General features: G+C 37.8%; 1 protein-coding gene across 1 annotated transcript; it reads left to right on the top strand.

Annotated features, from left to right (window-relative positions):
• Positions 1 to 14,216: 14,216 nt before the first annotated feature.
• On the top strand, positions 14,217 to 15,994 carry LOC114142702 (piggyBac transposable element-derived protein 4-like). The gene is made up of 3 exons (XM_028014103.1): positions 14,217 to 14,379; positions 14,472 to 14,748; positions 14,833 to 15,994. Exons 1-3 carry the CDS (start codon positions 14,217 to 14,219, stop codon positions 15,992 to 15,994), a joined length of 1,602 nt encoding a protein of 533 aa, XP_027869904.1.
• The last annotated feature ends 4,094 nt before the right edge of the window (positions 15,995 to 20,088 follow it).

Raw genomic sequence — 20,088 nt, 5'->3', positions numbered from 1 at the left:
TCAGAGGGATGCATGGAAGATCAAACGCAGGCCTTGGTCATAACTGGGTCCGGCGCGTTGCATGTCATTACTGTGACCCTGGCAGGGCAGTAGAAGGGGAAGTAATGAATTAGAGTGGGGCTGGGAAGGCATTTGAGATTAGGTAGCAGAGAGGGCTTCACTGAGGAGCAACTGCAGGGTCAAAGGTGAGGCATATACAACCAACACTTGTCAGACAACCTTTGCACATTGATTAAGAAGAGCTGCTTATTCTAGTATAAAACAAAGTGAAGAGACTTCTGTTTATTGCAAAAAGCCTATTTTGAGCAAGATGGAACATGCACTTTTGCCTGTGTTTGTGCGTGTGTGTGTATATAAATTTTAAATGAGCTCACAAAGTGAAGAATGCTGATATATCGAGTGAGGTGCCCAGGAGAAAATGTTACCTATACGAGCTGAATCTTGGGAGTCCTGATAATTTAGCACCATATGCTGTGATTCTATTGCATCATGCAATTCACATTAATGCAAATAAATATTTACTAAAAAACTGCATTTTGCACAGTTAAACTCTGGCTGCACTAACATGGAAGTTGACATTTCTCCTTTGGCTCTGAGGAGTACCGATAGTTGGGAGTTGCACAACCATGGGCCAAATGCTCCTCGCAGTTACTGTGTGACCAGAATGCAGTGCTTTGCAAGCCATGTTTTTGATTGTGCAAGTCTCTCTTTTCTCCACATAATCGGTCCATGATTGTCTTACAAGGATTTAACTGCACTACAGTAATCTAAGTATAATAGTTTTTTGTATAGATCGTTTAACATGCCAATTTGCCACATTAGCTAAAATGCTGTTATACTATTAGGATTTCCAATTCTCTTCTTCACGTGTTCTGGAGAGGAAAAATATGAATCACATTTACAGCTAAATGTATTTTTTGAATTAACATAATTCCAACATAATAGCATATTTTGTTTTGACAGAGAACACAAAGGCAAGCATTTTTATAACCTGATGCTCACATCAGCTTCAGTCGCCTTGGCATTGTGGATATTTGTCTTTGTGTTCAAATTGGTCCTCGAGTAGCTTTGGCATAAATTGTGTGTGTTTATTTTCCTTTAGCTTTGGGTTGTTATTTCCTTTAAATTCAAGGTGTTTTATGATTTCTAAGTAAGGAGCAAAATGTATTTCTAATTGAAAAAAAAGTACAGGAGGAGAAATCTCTCCTCATAACTTTATGCATCTTTGTTGCAAAAGTACTCACTCTATTATTTTTCTTTGTTGACTATTAGCAGCCACAGTTCCATTCAGCATAATTCAGTTAAGTTTTTCTTTTTGTCTTTCTTGGGGAAACCTTGAAAAATTACTGCTTTGAAAAGCCATCTGAAGACCAATAATGATTTGTGTAAGTTTAATGCTTTCAATGTTTGTAGTTTCTATGACTTTAAAATATATTTATTTTAGAGCACAAGATGTTTTATCATAATTATGTAAATGTGTATAAATTACATTTCCCTTCAACGTCATGTTGTACTAGACTTCATGCTTCATCTTTAAACCAAAAACAGCAGTGACAGTTTTTTTCTTCTTCCAAGTAGAATAAATGCAAGATTAATCACTTTGTTCATCTGATCCTTCCCCTTTTGAATGTAAAGCTTTCCCAACACCCTGACAAGTTATAAATTCTAAAAGACCTTGTTCTCCCACCCTGTCCGGCTGCCCTCATAGGTACGATAAGAAAAGTGTCCCTATAAATCTGGTGGTCATCAAAGAAAGTTCTGCTTCCAGACATGCAAACCTAACAGAGACACTGGGGTCAGTCAGGGAGCCTGACTCACACAGAGGCCGTCAATAACAACTCCTTCCCGAACTATCAAGCTTTGGTTCTGTGTTCTTCTGACACATCGTGTTGTTATTCTTACACAGAAACATTACACGGAGTACAGATGTACTGACAAAGTCATAAATGATGACTAAACACAGACGTGGGAATCTGAGGAAACTTCGGACGTCAGGGGCTGTTCTGATGTAATTTCATGCTGCAGGGACAGTTTGTGATACCATATGTTTATTGTTGATACTGTTGAATATAAAGTATCAAAGCATTTCTGTTGAATATAAAGAGATGATTCCACTGTTAGTTACATTTTTTATTTGAGTATGGGAAACTTTTGCTCTTTTCATTCTACAAATTACCTTGGAGTCCAGTAACTGTTCCTGATTTGATTAAATGAAAGAGCTACTTCAATTTCTCATGGGATACAGATGAGTTTGTCCAAAAAGCATCTGTATCAAAAATGGCTAGCTTAGGGTGTCATTTTGTGCCAGAACCTCCACTGCTAATTTGATTCTATAAGTTCAGTGGTAGTTAATTTAATATTTAGACATATATAGGAAAAAGACAGTTTCTCTATTGTTGTCAAAAACAGATGAGCTGATTTTAAAATTGATTTGAGCTTTTCTTAAGCATGATCCATGATTTCAACATGAACCAGAGAAGCTTCACCCTACATCAGTACTCCCTACAGTGAGAGTTTTGAATATTGTTGTATAACAATACAACAAAAACACTCATCAAAATTCTTAACAATTTTAGAGATTAGTCTATTTTAGATGGGGGGTTTTTTTCATCTGTATTTGACTTAGTAAAAAAAATACGCTGAACATCATCATTATGTACAGAATAAACAACATAAACCTTAGTGTATCTCACTGGGTATAATAAAAGCCTGGGTAGGAATATGAAAAAAAATGTCTACTTTATTGTGCCTCCTTTCTGGCAATTTAGCTTTCATTATGTAAAAAGTGAAAAGGAAGGAAAGTAGCATTCAACAACAAGTGTATATGGTGGTGAACACATATTAGGAGTGAATAGTGCATCATTGGTGTGTGTATGTCATGGTAATCGGATTACACAAACTAGTAATCACTACAAATAAAGTTTTTATTTCAGTTCATTTTCAGTTAATATTTAGTTCTTCAAAATTTTTAAGTTTCTGATAGGATCATTCAACCACAAAAATATGCAATTTGGAATGGATTTAGCACAATGAAAATGAAAATTATTTTTTTCTCCAAAAACACCCACAACAAACAACTAGAGGTTTTCCGACCTCAGTCTACTAAAACTAATCCAACCCAGGGAAAAATCATGCTAACGTTTGCCTGCAGAAAACTGTACATTAATCTGTAATAGTCATTGTGTTGTAATTGCTCATTATCTTTTGGAGAGTTTCTATAATAAAAATGATGAAAACGTGGACTGGCGTGGTCACAGAAGGAGCGTTGTGGGTGTGAGTTCTCGCCGGGCCCTGACTATGCAGCTGTGGCTAATGTCAATTAAACAGAGTGGCTCAGTGACTGTGACCTAAAGATGATCTCTGGAGTCAGCTGCTGGCCAAGGTCATGCCACAGTGTTAACAAGATTTGATCCTCCAAGCTTTCTGTTGCACTTTCCCCGCTTCTCTCATTTTATCCTCTCTATCCGTCCCGTCTCCTGGAACAATATTTCACTGTCAGGCGTTTGTTGCTCTCGGTTTTTTACTATACATCCGCTCTCCTCTGTCCTGTTTATATCTCTCTTTGTCTTGCCTCTTACTCCGGTGTCTACAGGATCATTTTAATCAGCAAGATGGTGGGTGACATTCATTGTCTCGCCCATTCCATTTAGTTCTATTGAAGATAAATGTTCAGCCTGCTTTGATTTGTGGTTAGCTTCTCCTTTTTATGCGCATAAATGTTAAGGGTTGTTTGTCACCCTGACCGCTTGAATGTAGTTAAATACTCATTTAAATATGTTCTCTACAATAACAAGGGTACAGGGACCATCCTACAGGTCAGATCAAGTATTCAAAATACAAATAAACAAAAAACTCTGTTGTTGCACAAACATTGCTGATAATTGTGAGACAAAGGGGATGAAGTGGGATACTGTATACTGGCAAAGTTTTAGATTACAAAGCAACAAATTTTATCACTTTTCTCATCCAGAAAACCAAAATTTTTAAAAAATATGCCAACTATGCATAATTAATATTCTCTCAGGGACAACAAAATGACTTTTGTTTTACTCTAGAAAAGACATTTACCATGCATTTAAAAAAAGTATTTCAGCAGTTATTAGCATTTGCTGTAATGTCAACAAATATTTTTCTACTGGTTATAAATAGCAGGAATCATTTAAAGACATTCAATTTAAATGAAAACGAAGAAATTATTTACTCCATTCATGCTGTTTTGTTATATTTTTAGAGATGCCTGTCTCGTTTCCTGTCAAAGTAAAACATCTATGTTGAAAACATGTTAAATCCAAGTCTGCTAAGGGTATGAATAATTTTGAGTCTAACCGTGTCACAAAATCAAGCCAACAAAAGAAAATAATTTACTGATTGTGTTTAATTGCACAATCTTCTTAAATCAATGGATTTAAGAAGAAAATTCAGAGATCAGAAGAAGATGTACAGGATGATGTCATACTCAGACAAATAAAAATACAGGTATCAAAATTTACATCCTGCAGACATGCACACCATTCAGAAGTCATTTTATCCTCTACATGATCTGCAGCAGCAGCATCAGAGGCATCGCCAGGCAGTGCAGGTCTCACTCAGTTGATGTGATTATCTGCTCCACTGGTCACTGTCTCCTGGCCGGTTGGCTGGCTGAAACACATTAGTGACTGGGATGCTTCTGCCTGGCAGAGCCACCACCCTGTGTGTGTGTGGCCTTGTATTTGATACATTGTAAGGACAATTCCTAACATATATTGCATTGTGGGGACAGACTGGGTTAAGTTTAGGATGAAGGTGTAAGATGCGTTTATGTTAAGCTTAGTTGTAGGGTTTGTATGGGGTTAGGCCACAAAAGTGAATGAAAGATGAATGGGAGTCAATGCAATGTATAGCTATGTGTGTCTTCATTTATGTGTATAGATGGCTTGGAAAATATTGATAGCTTAAATATTTCGACTCACAAAGGTTACCGCTCCATGATTCTAATGGAAAAAGCAAATATGTTGCAAAATACAACAGATAGATTCAGTTTTTTCTATCTTTTTTAAGTATTTTCTATCTTGTGTGTGTTTAGATATTGGTGGGTTATGATATAACGATGAGAAAGACAATTTAAAATGAGACCTTGACAGATTATTACCACACAGAGAAATGTCTCTACCATAGCATGAAGTGCATATGAAACGACTCTCTATGGGTAATTCGACATCTCTAATTTTCCGTCAGCCAGTGAGCCAATCAGATAGGACAGATATCTGTCAGACCTCATTTACTGAGAGCTGTCTGTGCTCTCCCCTGCGTCCAGAAGAGGTTTGCTCAGAAATACATCAGCACTGTGCAAAGGCCCTTAGCACACCTGCATGCCTGACTGAAGCCACCAGAAGTGTGAATATCTCAGCCAGAGCTCGATAAACTTAAATATCCCAGTGGACGTTTGAAGGCTGAGTGGTCCAGGAGGAAGGGGTACGGGCACTGCTCTAAAACAAGACTTGTATAAAATCATTTAAAGCTCAAAACTGAAGTTTTAAGAAGTTTCTGAGCATTCTGGTCAACTAGACACGGTTTTACGATGTTGCCGCTGAACATACTATAAACAAAAAATTGAGAAATTACTCAGATCAGTTCAGATTTGTCTCCTTCAATCAAAGGAAATAGCCTCAAATTAAACTGCATCTGTTATATTCTGATGTGTACTGGGCAACTTTTTATTTGTTTTTTTGTTTCTTAGTATCCTTCACATTTTTAACTCATATGCTTAATTAGTGCTTTTGTCTCCTCCATCATTACATAAAAGGCAGAAAAAATAAACATATCATCAAGCAGCATGATGAGACTTGGCCTTCATTATGGTTGTAACAGGACTGAAGGTCCTGCTCCTTTATATTATGTTTTAATATTATTATCTTTTTTTAAAAAAAACATTGCCAGAACAATGATCAGAACTAGAAATCTCACTTATTCCTGTAAAATAATGTTGTATTGGAAAGACAGTTAGATGTTTTAGTAAATTCCTTTTGCAAGCCAACTTGAAATGTGAGTATGTTTTCTGTTGCCTCTTTAGTTGGTTTTAACTTTTCTTTTTAAAACTTGTCAGAGAGGCATTTGCTTCTCTGCTGATGTTAATGCACTCACCAACTTTAGGGTAGGGTCAGTTCCTTTCTGTCTATTACACCTTTAGACTTTTGGCAACAGACAGGACATCCATAACGCTGTCAACATGTGGCCGAGAAACCACTAGCCTGAGGTGAGAAGTCAACACAGTCCTCTTTTTGTTGGTTGACGGTTCACACACAGTGCACCTTACTTAATTGCCTCCATTCAGCCTCTAGGACTGAACCTGTAGCACAAACGCATGTAAAAGCATCCAGCCCAAAGTAAACAATACTTCTCTCTGTCGTTCTGTCCTTGTTGCCTCTCAGAACCACCCTGTGGAATCACGTGGATGGAGAAAGTGGTTGGCATGTGGATGGTATGAATTATTTGCTGGGGTCTCTTCCAACACTTCTTGCCATCGTAGTTTTTGAATTTATCCTATAGGTAAAATATTTATAAAGCCAGCATCAGCCAGTGCAGATGGTAGCCTGGCTTTTTTGTTGTGTTTGTGAATGAATGAGGGCAAACCACAAACACACAGATGAGTTCTGACTGGCCTCTCATGCATTATCAGCTCTGATGTGTCAGCTATGGTTATGTTGGATGTCAGATAGGTTTAGATTAGGCTCTGACGAGAGGGCCTTCTCAGACGCAAACTGTAACGGATAGGCCCTCTCGCGCTGCTGCAGTCTGCCAAGGCTAATATCATCTCTGCCCCGGGTGAAAGCTCATATCTCCAAAATTAAATAAATAAAATAAGGTTCCAATATGAGGACAGGAATTCATTGGTAATTACTGAACGCATCATTGAAATGTACAATTTTTTTTTTTTTACCAGATTTGACCATATCTTCTGCTATATTCAAGTATTTTCTTACATTTTATGCATAGAGAAAAAAGGGAGTCATACTGTATAACAAAGTAATAGAAAATGAAGACATATAAATGTCATTACTAATAACTATCATTGCTGATGCTTTTGATAAATTGGCAGATGTACAAAATATAAAAATTTAAAACTCACATAAGACTGGAAAAGTCAGTTAGGGGAAATTATCAGTGATTTTTCAATGAATCAAAGTATTACCCCCAAAAAGAAAAAACACACATCTAAATGTGAGAATGTTGTGCAGAATGTCGATTCTGCACAACATTCTACTATTGTTGTGCAGAATTATTTTCAGTTACTATAACTGAAGTAGCCCCATTCTAGCCATCAAAATTTTAAGAAATAATTCACAAAATAAAGAACGCCGACTGTCTGAGCCACTTGTGCGTCGTTTTGAATCTCTTAACCCCCAGTCGACAGAGTGAACCAGGGTTATTCCATGACAACAACTCACCCAGTCTTATGGTTGTTAATTAGCTGTAGGGACAAGGATAGATGGCATTCATTCAGCAACTTGGTCTTCATCAGAGTTGAAAAGGTTTTACTCAAATGAAATTTACACGTGGATGTCTGCCAAACCCAATCAGTTTTTTCGTCTAACAGGGCTCAGGTTAATGTTGACTCCGTTCCACTGTGTTACAGTTTTGGTTTATTAATAGTAATTTCTATAAAAAATCACAAGAAGTAAGATAGAAGTTAATATAGTATGTTCTTTTATCTTTTATATTAGATATATGAGCAACTACAGACTTTTAAAAGCTAAATCTGGAGGAAAAGATACTGTACTTCTGCAGGATTGTTTGACTCCAGTCAAAATTATAATCCTAAATTTTTAGCAATATGGGTCTCATCCCATCTATTGAAACTTTTAGTATAAAAGTTTTGCAATGCTTGCTTTTTGACATGAATAACTTTTGTTGGGGTAATACAACAAAAGTGTGGTCTCAACAGTGACTTAAAACAGTGATAGGCTGTCGTTCCTTGTTGCCACCTAATCAGGAGTCTTATCCCACAGTGAGAGAAAGAGCCAGACCAGCCTCCTTAGATTAGCATCAATCCCTGAAGGCTATTAAAAAGCTATTTATCTCAATACAAATGACAGTCAGTGAGATGCGCATACTTACTTGTTTTATTTTAGCCTTTTAGAGTATGTCAGCTTTAATACTTCGATGTTTTAACAGTGAAAAGCATCAGTTAGTATTTCCTGCCCTTTTATTAATGTTTTACAAAAGATCCATGTTCTAAAAAGTATACAAAACAACAGATACATTTATTTTAAAGATCTCTACAAATTTGCAGTTAAGGGTTTTGGTGAAAAGTATTTCTTATACAAGTTCTTTCTCAAGTTTCTAGATAGAACAGCAGCAGCGTTTAGAAAGACACATTTTAAAAAATATATTCATTTTGAGTCTGTGACATCCTATTTTATAGAGATTGCTTAAAATTAAACAAAATCCAATTTAAAAGTGCTGCTTAGATTTTTTTTTTTTTTTTGATGATCACCTGTGTAGCATTTTGGCAGCAGATGTCATTACAATTACATACTGTGATTTTTTTGTTGGAACATTTTTAAATCTTGAATGTATAAAACATAAATAGATCCAAATCAGTCTTCAGCTATTTAAAATAAACTTAATTCTTAAATCATTTTAAAACACTTTACTAAAAGAAACAGTCTTTGGAGTCATGCCCAGAAAAAACTTGATGGCACCATCATGTAGCATTTGTGGTAGCATCATTAAAATTTCTCATTGTAATTATAGTATAGACTATTTTTTTACAAAAAAAAAAAAGCTTTTTGATAGAAATTTGTTGCAAGGACTTGTAAGTTACCCATTTATAGGAGATAGCAAGCACATTTGCTACACAGAACTGTTCTTTGAACTGCCTTGTTGCTGAAATGTGCTGCACAAATTAACTTGATTGATTGATTGATTGATTGATTGATTGATTGATTGATTGATTGATTGATCATCTTCATTAGAGATGTGAAAATCTGATTTCACCTAAACTGAACAAAATAGTATCTTAAATAGAACCATTTTTTCCCAAACATTATAAAAAGGTGGAATCTTTTAATTATATTTGACACTATTAAGTGTAATGTTATTTTGTCTATAGTGTGCTTATTACTTATTTTTGTTTCTGGTTTTATTGATTAATTAATTTATTCATAAGAACAGTGCCCCAATTTTGTTGTGCTTGCATACACTGAACAGAAATGTACAATGGCAATAAAGACTTTAATTACTTAAGCCAAGGGACAACTAAAACTTATTTAGGAAGATGACACAACAACGTTTATGCGACTGCTCCAAATGATTGCTCAATTCTGCTCGATTGCTCAAGCAGAATTAATAACCAGACCCCTGCAAACATGACAGTCTTATTTAAGAGCATAAATTCTGCCCTTCCCTTAAGAGTTACATTATTGTGCTGAAAATCCAGTCACATTCAATGTAAAAGTGATTTTTGTGTGTTTCTGACGATGCAGTAACCAGTTGGCTTCGGAGGCTGTGTTATGACTGAGTCCACGAAGAGGGAAAGACAGGAGAGAGAGGCGCTAAAGACAGATGACAACAGTGAGGGGAAAAGAAAAAGAGATAAGGAATGAGACAAAGGAGGGTGAGAGCGAGAGTTGTAGAGAGCAGGCAGGTTGGAGTGTGCTGGCCGGGCCCCAGCGGAGCCATCGATCCAGACTGGCCTTACATCAGAGACAGGAAACCTGAGCTGCATGCTTCATCACCTTCCCCGTGGAGTCCTCCCTCACTCTTCTCGACTGAATTTCTCCCCTCAACCATCTTCTCTCCTTAGCTATCCTGCCCTGGACAGTAGTGAGTACTCTCCTCTCCAAATTTTTCCTTCCTCTCCTCTCTTCTTTCTTGTGATCCAGGGCCTGTCTGCCTCTACGACAAGCTGCTGCCAATTCATCATCTATGGCTGAATTTAGCTGCTCCCAGCACTAAGTGCACATTGCCATCCATTCACAACCACTCATTCATTATCCCCAACGTGCATGTGTGTGTTTGCCCTTGTGGCTTTCGGTGCGTGAGTTGGCGTGCACATCACTGTGTAAATTATGCACAACTTGTCTTGCCTGTCTACCTAAGCTATTGTTTTGAAAAGGGAGGGGGTATTAAGGGGGCCACTGCCATGCGACTTGGGGTAACAAGGTTAGGTTATCGAATTTGTTTAGGCGTCGCAGTCTCCTGTGGGAGTGAACTCAACCCCCACACAGCCTCAGTCCTCATCTCTTTACGCACTTTGACGGAAATATCTCAGTAGCCCAGTGGTAAGGGGTCTATTGTGTAGCAGCTTGGGTGTTTGCTTATATATGTTTCATGACACCGTAAGACTCCATTTATTTTACAGTTTAAGAGATGTTATCATTTACACTCTGTAATTAGACCCAGCAGCAACTGAAGACTCAAGCAGTGCCTTTACAGTGTCTTAAATTTCACCTGTGAGTCTGCCATTAGTAAGTGTTTCAAAAATCATTTTAACATCAGTTTTGGAAAACCCCTAAGATAAAAAAAAAAAAAAAAAAACAACCTTCAACATCAGTTTCACAAGGCACTTTCGAAATACCATAATTTTTTTTTTTTTTTACTTTTGTTTTTAATAAAAGATACACTTTAATTACAGTTTGGACCTCTGAAAGATTTAAGTGAATTTAACTCTAAAGTGTCATGTGGAACCAAGTATCCTCATGGAGTCATTGTGTGACATATAAGAGAATAAACAAAGTTCAGGTTTTTCCTTTTTGGGGATGAAACCATCCAAACAATATAATAAAAAAACCCACTTTCAGTTCATCTGCAAAACTGAAATTTCATAATATAGAAAAAATATGAGTAAAAAGACTATATTTCTTGTTTGAATAGAAATAAGATACTAAAACTTAATAATACCCCAATTTAGCTCATCTAAAAATGTGGACAAACACAATCTAAATATGTAGAAATATTCCTACATATATAATGAATGATTTTTCTGCAACTCAACACGTCATGCATATAATCATAGGGTCTGAAATCTTTTTTTGTCATAATGGCTGATTCTGAATCCACTTACAAATATCAAAACGGATTATTGTAATGTTGATTTTAAAAGAAAATTGCCACACTCCAGTTGTAAAGAAGTTGTTTTTAAAAAATCTAATATTGTTAGGGAGCAGATGGAAGAGCACGACATACAAAAAGCACCCTGTGAAAATTATGTGGATAAGGGTCACACTGTACACTGGCTCTGTAAAAAAGCATGACATATTTTTCTTTCACTCGAAGGTATGTATATGATGAATCTATCATATACGTACCACCATCAACTTGAAGACTACGGAGCAAGAAATGTCAGAGCTCCCTCTTAAGCTGACAACAACAAATTAAAAACATAATGCAAATCTTACTGTGAACCAGGGTCTTTGTGATACGGTGTGCTCTTTGTACACAACCTCCTGTCTCATAGACTTTTCACTGACAGCAATCTCCATCCTCCACAACAAGATAGAAGCAAAGTCATAAGATCATACAGGAAAGTAGGTAGGTTAGCTCTACAGGACACATGCCAGCATTGGCCGAATAATCTAATATCGTATATAGTAATATCGTCATAGCCATATATGTAAAAATGATAGGTGGTGTCTGCATCATGTTTGCTCTGCATCATGTTTGCTCAAAGCAGAGAAAATGAGTCTTGGATGAAAAAATGTCAAGAATTAAATGCTGTAAAATAATGTTGATGAATGGGGGACTTTCAAGAATTAGTTGGTTTAATTTACTGATAATGTGAGAAATCTTGGACTTGATTTACTTGTGAAGAAGGTGAACTGTTTGTGTTAGTTCACGTTGGCTGGAGTTAAAATGTCCAGTAGCAGCTTATTGGAAGGGATTCAGTGACTGTTATTGCACTGCTGTTGTTGAAGGATTGCAGTTGCAAACAAATCAAAGTATTTTTTTTTTGTTTCCTTCCAGCTTACATGTAAGCTACTCTATGTTAATTTAATTGTTGTGACTTGACAAATGTGGAAATTTTTGAGGATATGAACGATTTTGCCAGGCACAGTAGATGTTATGTGTTCCTAGTCAACATGCATCACCAAGAATCTTGGTCCTGCCTTTGCACCTTGACATGAATGTGTTGTTCTTTATTTTAAGCTTTTCATTGTTGTGATATCATTTGGCCACTGTGAAGAAACTTCTGCAAAGCCCAGAGTTCTTCAACTGGGCAAACTTAAAGAGGAGCAAGAACAGACATGGATATTTAATCATGTATTTAACTAACAAGCAGAGCTACAGTATATATGTTGCCAATTAGTCAACAAAGAAGCTAAAGACAAGTTCTCTACACTTAAATGTCATAGGAAACCCTGATCCAGATTTGTTCTTGAACTCAATACAATGTTTCAGACCACATTTTCTGCCCTGTGAACAGTGTGTGAAATTCTCAGCTTTCACAAGGAGCCATGTTCCCAAGGATCAACCCAAACAGGAAAAAGACACCTCTTTTCTTCCTGCATTGATTTTTCACACACATTTATGACCTCATAATTTGTCATTTATTACAAATGACCCCCGTTTAGTCAACATTACGAACAGAAAATTAACTGAGATTAACGCTCTTGAATACTTTGCCTTTTTGTGCACTTATGCTGTTCATTTGCTAACCAGATCAATGCTGATGGAATTCCCAGGATGAGACTGGAGGAAACATTTCCCCACTTAGACGTGAATATCTGCAGCCTCGTGGTCTAAATGAATGTGTTCTCAGTACTGCTTGTTGATTGGATTTCGAAATAATGACTGCAAAAACTTGGGATAAGCCAGACATGTGAGAAAACAGATACAAAATACAATACAAAAACTATGAGCCTAGATGAGAATTAAATACCTTAAATGAATGAATGAATGAATAAATAGTCTGCTTTCAACAAGGCTTGCCAGACTGTCTAAAGGGGTACTCACCTAGTTTTTTTTTTCTTTTTTATATGCCTGACTGGTTTCAGTATTTGGATCCTCTAATGAATCATTTAAGATCACAGACATACAAATCCCTCCAATAGAAAACCGTAAATATTACCAAAGCCGATATCAGCACGTTTTTAGTGACTGATAAAACATCTGCCAGAGATTTGAATAACACAACAATAACAAAACAAAAAGTTGAATTTGTAAAATTGATTTTAACAAGCTTAAGAACAAGATATGAGAAAATCTCAAAACTTCTCCTTATAGTCATTGCATGTCATGATTGGTCATGATTGGGATCAATGTCGCAAAGGTGGAGGATTATGTAAAAGCATGTTATGTCAATAAAATTCAGTACCAAAGGGAAATCAATCCACTTCGTTAGTGGTTTTGAGACCCATATGGTTCATTACATGTCAACTGAAATGTCCACTTTGCTCAGTACTTTAAGCTATTTCTGCTCCATTAGTGGCTGTTTTTGTAGTATTAATGGTAGCCTGGCCAAGTCCATTATTTGTGTACACAATACCCACTTTTTTCTGTTTTCAGACTGACATGCCAAAATATCATATGCACGGATACCAACTATGGTATCTAATATTGATGATTTAGATACCAAGTTCAGTGTTATTAGCATCCTGCAGACATGAACAAGCATCCACAACACAAGAGAGCACTAATTCTCCAGCTGAATAAGATAAAAAGAAAAACACATTCAAGGCTAACCTATTTCAGTTTTTTAGTGTGCTGGCAACCCCTTAATGGAATAACACTCTTGTTAGCCATAGCAAAATTGCAACTGTTCACTTACATAAATTAAGAGTGTATGTGGCATAAATTACAAGGCCATAACAGGTGAATTCAGACCTGCTTTTGCACCTCTGTGGCATATGATGCCATCATGGGGGTTTAACACTAGGATTACCAGGATTTTGAGAAATTCCTATCTCTACCAAGAGGGGCCAGATTGGGTATCTTTCTAGAGCTACCGAGAGAGGACCAAACTGGGTTATTAGCATCCAAATGTGGCCAAACTGACGACTCTGAATGGTCTAATTAGCATCCCTGTAGATGAGCAGGGGGGAGGAGAGCCAAACTCACTACATCAACTTTCACGCTGATTGTCCTTGGAACAGGATAGAAATTTTGAAAATAACTACTTCTGGTGGTTCCCAGATCTGGGAGACTTTGTACATGCAAATTTGCATGCTGCCTTTTGTGCTGTGGAGTATAAATATCTGGACATTCACTCAGCTTTTTAGTTTGCAAGAATCAAGATGGCGAAGAGGACACAGAAGCTGATGAATGCTGAAGAGGCTTTGGAATTACTTATGCAGAATTCCAAGCCTTGGGATTCAGAAGGAGAAGATATAGATGAAGAAGTCATAGACAAAGAAGACCTAGACGCTCAACCGGATTCGGACTCTGAGCTCTCTTCAGGTTAGTTTTCTCAACCTGCTTATTTTATTTTCCTGACTATTTTGTTATTTAGAAAGAAACAAAAAGTTGATTTGAAATTGTTTTTCTTGCAGATGAGGAGACTCTCCCGCTACCAAAAAAGAGAGCTCGTTCGGGGAGTGAGCCGACAGAGACCACGAAGGATGGTACAGTGTGGCGGCAGGAACAAGTGGGGACACATCTCCATTTCACTCCAATTGAGCCGTACGCCAAAGATGGAGAGCCAAGCGCTAAGGCCAGTCGAAGCATCCGGAGTCGCCTTCAGAGCTTCCTCTGTTTTATTACTCTGGAGATGCTTCGTACCATTCAACAGTGGACCACCCAACATGCAAGTCAGGAGCAACAGGATTGGTTCATGGATCTCTCGGAACTAATGGCATTTATTTCAGTCATAATCTTGCGGGGGGTGACCAAGGTTCCATCACTATGTGACAGCTGGTCAGCAAACCTGGGAAACCCAATGATCATTTCAACTATGGCCCGAAACCGCTTCCAAAACATCATGCAACACCTACGCTTTGATGACATGTTTACACGCCGTGAGCGAGCGGAGACCAACAGATTCGCTGCAATCTCTGATCTTTGGGAATCATTTGCCGCTAACTGCATCTCATCCTACAGCCCTGGTCGACACATCACTGTTGATGAACAGCTTTTCCCCACTAAAACCCGCTGCTGTTTCCTTCAATACATAGCAACAAAACCGGACAAGTTTGGCATCAAGTTTTGGGTGGCTTGCGACTTGAAATCAAAGTACATCTGCAATGTCTTCCCATATCTTGGCAAGGACCCCAGTCGTCCCAGCGGGGAGAGACTGTCCGAGACTGTAGTGATGAGGCTGATGGAACCGTTCATGGACAAGGGCAGAACTGTAACCACGGACAATTTCTTCACATCACTGTCACTTGCGCAACGACTGCGTAGCCGGAAAACCACCATCCTCGGCACAGTCAACAAGTGTCGCAGGGAAATTCCACAATCCACTAAACGTAAGGATCGCACTGAATTCACCACTCAGGTGTTTTCAACCTCTGATGCCACGCTGACTGTGTATGTGCCCAAAAGGAAGAAGGTCGTTTACATTCTCAGCAGCATGCACAGCGTGGTTGAGACTGAGGATACCACCAGAAGAAAGCCAAACACCATCAAACAATATAACAAAGCAAAGTGCGGTGTAGATGTGATGGACAAAATGGTGCGGGAGTACAGCGTGCGTGCAGGAACACAGAGGTGGCCAGTTGCCGTGTTCTACAACATGATTGACATGGCAGCACTGAATGCGCATGTGCTGTATCAGGCATGCACTGGGGTGCAGGAGAGACGGGTGGACTTCCTGGTGGAGCTCGCAAAAGAGTTGGCTAACTCTCATATGAGTGAGAAGAAGGCGTGCAAGGAGCAACTGCTTTGCCAACAACCTGCCACACCCAGCCCAGGCAAAAGGGCGAAGTGCCAAATCAACCGTCGATGCATTAAAAATAGTACAAATAGGAGATGCGTTGACTGCTTCAAATACGCATGTGGCAAATGCAGCAAGCCCATGAACTGGCAGTGCCAGATGTGTGCCGACAGTGCAGACAGTGCACAGAATGAGGGCTGAAATGCCACTATGCCTATTGCAAATAATTGCGGAATTGTTTTATTTCTTGTATTTTTTTTATTGTTATTAATGACAAAAATAAAAAGCATTCAAACAAATAACAGTTGTTCTTTTGTATATTTTTTTGTATATCTTCTGTATCCTCTTCTCCATCCTGCTTCTTGCAAACTAAAAAGCCTCTTGACCTCTTGACTTAGACACAAATACATCTGGTACCTGTCTGTAAAATTTCTAATTCTCCATTTAAAATATTAAAATAATTCATTGTGCTTTTTTGCTAAAATAAAACTAAGCTAAATATAACATATATATAATCTTTATATTATATAAGCAGGGAAATTACTTCGCTTTTGCAGCATAGAGAATAGAGACTATCTACAACTTGAAGTTGTAGATAAAATAAAATAAAGAAATAACATGAAATTTAAATTGATTAGCACTAGGAGAGGGCCAGGTTTTCGATTTCTCCCCAGACTGGCTGAAACAGGGCCACAAGACCCTGTCCAAACTGACGACTCTGATGGCTCAAATTAGCCTCCATTCATCCATTCTTCTATTCTTCTATTGTTCTATTGTACATGTGGTCGTTGACCGTCAGGCCAGAAGGTAGGGATGTGAATAGTCCATGTTGGGGGTGGGTATCTATGATACCTACGACTAGTCAGTTTAGTTTTGAAGCATACATGAAGTGTTTTTGGAGAGATGTGACCTTTTGCAGCTGATCCATGATGTTGTGCTGCATTATCCAGGTCATTTTGCCAAATGTACATAGAGTTTGCAAAACATACAATCTGTTTCAAAAAGTATGCAAAGGTTTTTCTAAAAGAAATGAGTAATGTTTCTCTTTGAAATAAAGCTAAGAGGGTATAAAATGACAGTTTTGAAATAAACTAACCAAATTAATTGCGTTGATCCACCTCAAAAAAATCATGCAAAAAGTGTAAGCAAAAGAGATCTGGGAGACTTTGCACATGCAAATTTGCATGCAGCCTTTTGTGCTGTGGAGGATAAATAGGTGACTGCTTCACCTATTTAGTTCACAAGAACTAATGGCATTTATTTCAGTCATAATCTTGCGGGGGGTGACCAAGGTTCCATCACTATGTGACAGCTGGTCAGCAAACCTGGCAAACATGATTGACATGGCAGCACTGAATGCACATGTGCTTTATCAGGCATGCATTGGGGTGCAGGAGAGACGGGTGGACTTCTATTTTACTGTCAGTCCTGCACTTTATATTTTATATTTAGATTTATATTCATATTTTATACTGTATTTTATTTTACTCACAACATTGGAACCTCAGACATTGTCCTGAGCCTGAAGTGTTCAATGACCATTCTTTTGGAATGCAGAGTTCAGCTTTGCCCCCCTCTTGTGGTGCGTCAGTAATGGCCTTATTTACATAACAAAGGCGCCTCTTCACACCCTCTCTCGGAGGGCCAAACTGGCCCCTCTCTGGTAGCTCTAGGGACAGGGCCAAACTGGCCCCTCTCTGGTACCTGGACGAAGATTCCCATTTTGGGAATCTTTGGTAGTCCTAAAACTGATCCATCATTGCATCAGTTCTGGTAGCTATTACATTCCTGAACTGAAAGGTATGTAAAAGAAAGAGTTCCTACACCACATGCCAGCACTGTGTTGTCTGCCTTCTGACTCTGTAGTCTCCATAGGACATTTGAAAAGACTGTTATAGCTCCACATGGGTAGCAAACAAGCAAGTGTGAGCCATATGCTTAATGAAGGTATCCTTGCTTTGCTGTAGTGTTTCACAACTGTCTTTCCTATGGTTCCCTCTCTGCACAACTCTTACTTTGCCCCCCATGTAGCCACAGAGTGAGTAAATGGTCATCTTGATCAATATCTATTTCCTGTAGTGTCAGGTTTCAGAAAAATGTCCATATTGAACCAATGTTTCAGCAGACTCCCACCACAGTTTCTCCTCTCCCAAACGTCCACCGTTTCCGTTGCTGAAGGAGAGAAAATCCCTACAAATCGAATTAAACAAATGATGTTCAGGAAAGTCATTGATCATTCATCTTGCTCTACTGGCCTAACTGGGAGATCCTAACAGTGCAGACTGTGCATCTGAGAAGGGAATGTGCCTCTAATGTGGTTTGTGATTCCTGTTTATCCTGCACAGATCAGCAGAGTTAACTTAATTGTTGGAAAGTCTTGGTCTAGCTGCTACTGTGAGAAGTCCCACCCTAAAACTGAATTTCCGTATTTTGCTCATGATAGAGGCTTTTGATTTGAGACATTAATTCACCTGAAACTGGAAACTCTCACCTGGGATTTAAATAGCTACTTAACTTTTGAACCTTTTCTGTTGGCGCTAATTATGTGAAATTTATTGTCAGTCAACTCTCATTTTCTTTCACCAGTAAATACTGTAAATCTGGATGATTATGAACATCCAGATTGCGTCATCTTGATTCTACCTGTGTGGATGAGTCAAAGATCAAACCCAAGAAGTGCCATACATTTTGTTCAAGTAAGTTCCCACTTTAAAGGACGACAGAAAATTAGATTTTGCTGAAACACAAGAGAGGTAATGATGATGGTGAGTGGAGCGCCCCATTACCACCTCTGCCCATTGGGGATCTTTGTAATACTGCCATCCAGCTCATGTAAAATACATTTCTACATCAGTAAACTAAGTTATTTCCCTTATGGGAAACAAAAAGGTCAGAACCCATGCAAAGTACTAGTAGGGCAATCAATGTACAGTCTGTGCTAAAAGCAAAAGTTCGGGGAGGGGGTACCTACTTAAAAGCCTTCACTTTTATGCTTTAATCAATTTATGGGTGTACCGGTCATTCTGTTTAAGCCAATAAACCGGTGGATTACCTTGAAATACTGCTTTGCCTATTGACCACCTGTGTTTATGATGGAAGTTGTAGCGGTCGTGTGTGTATGGGAGTGTGTTTATTCTGTTTACGCTAGAGTCCTGACATGATATCGGGTACATACATATGACTTCTCATATCCTTTGAGAAAAGATGACCTTAAACATTCAAGGTGATGCATCAGTAACAAAAGAAGAAAACAACAAGCAAGTAAATTATAATTTATTTTGAAAAACAAAGTTAAGCTATTGTTGAAAATATAAAACCAACTGAGCAGTAGACTGCAATCCAATGTTGTAGCTACAACCAGACGACTAGCCGTGCTTTTAGACTTCCACGCTTTGTTCAGAATTATGCCAAGAAACCTAGTATAACCCTCCCATGGTTTCTAGTGGATTATTTGATGTTTTAGGAGTGCTTTGAATAATTTTGCCTCTGTTGTTGCATTTTGGCATAAAAATCACAGCATTTGTGTAGTTTAAGCTAAAGTTTAAAAAAATTAAGATTTTTGTTTTTCTTCATACTTTCTGATAAAGGAAAACACCCACACCTTCACATGACTACAAATTATAGTCATATATATTTCATGTATGCAAGTCAAGCTTTTTAACTGTGAAACATATCTGTGAGTTTTATCCGATTTTTTGTTTTTGTAATTCAAGTTTTTAGAGTTGTAGAGAAACATCTGTGTGTTTTGTAGTAAAGCTCCATAGTTGTGATTCAGTTTTGTGCAGTTTGTGAACTTGATTGCAGACACAAAGCACACATCTATATGCAAAACTCCTTTGTCCCTACAAGTTAAAAGTCAGACTACAACCATAAAACTCTTGTGAATTCTTGCCAATTCCTCAACCTGACTGAACGCTGACACATCAAGGGTACAAACCCAAGTGGAGATTTTAGCTTGTGTTAAGAAAAACAAGATTAAAAGAGGCAAAAATATAAAACAAATTTAAATTGCACACCGGCAAGCACTGCCACAGTCTTTTGTGCTTCTCAATTTCATGTGAACCACATCTTCATTTAAGAAACTTCCAACATTTAAAAATATTCATAGAAAAACATTAATTAAAAAGGTAATTTTTAAAATATATATTTGCTGATTTTAGCCTGGAGGATTATTATTTTGTATTTTTACGTTAAAAAAAGTTTATTGGGAAAGGTCAGTAATACTGTACATTAGTGTCTTAATGAGTTCTACGAGGACTAATGCCAAGTTTTCTTCTTTTTAGGTTGATTTTTCA

Source organism: Xiphophorus couchianus, chromosome 4 (assembly GCF_001444195.1).
Source record: "Xiphophorus couchianus chromosome 4, X_couchianus-1.0, whole genome shotgun sequence".
NCBI lineage: Eukaryota > Metazoa > Chordata > Actinopteri > Cyprinodontiformes > Poeciliidae > Xiphophorus > Xiphophorus couchianus.
This window is presented reverse-complemented; position numbering and strand designations above follow the sequence as displayed.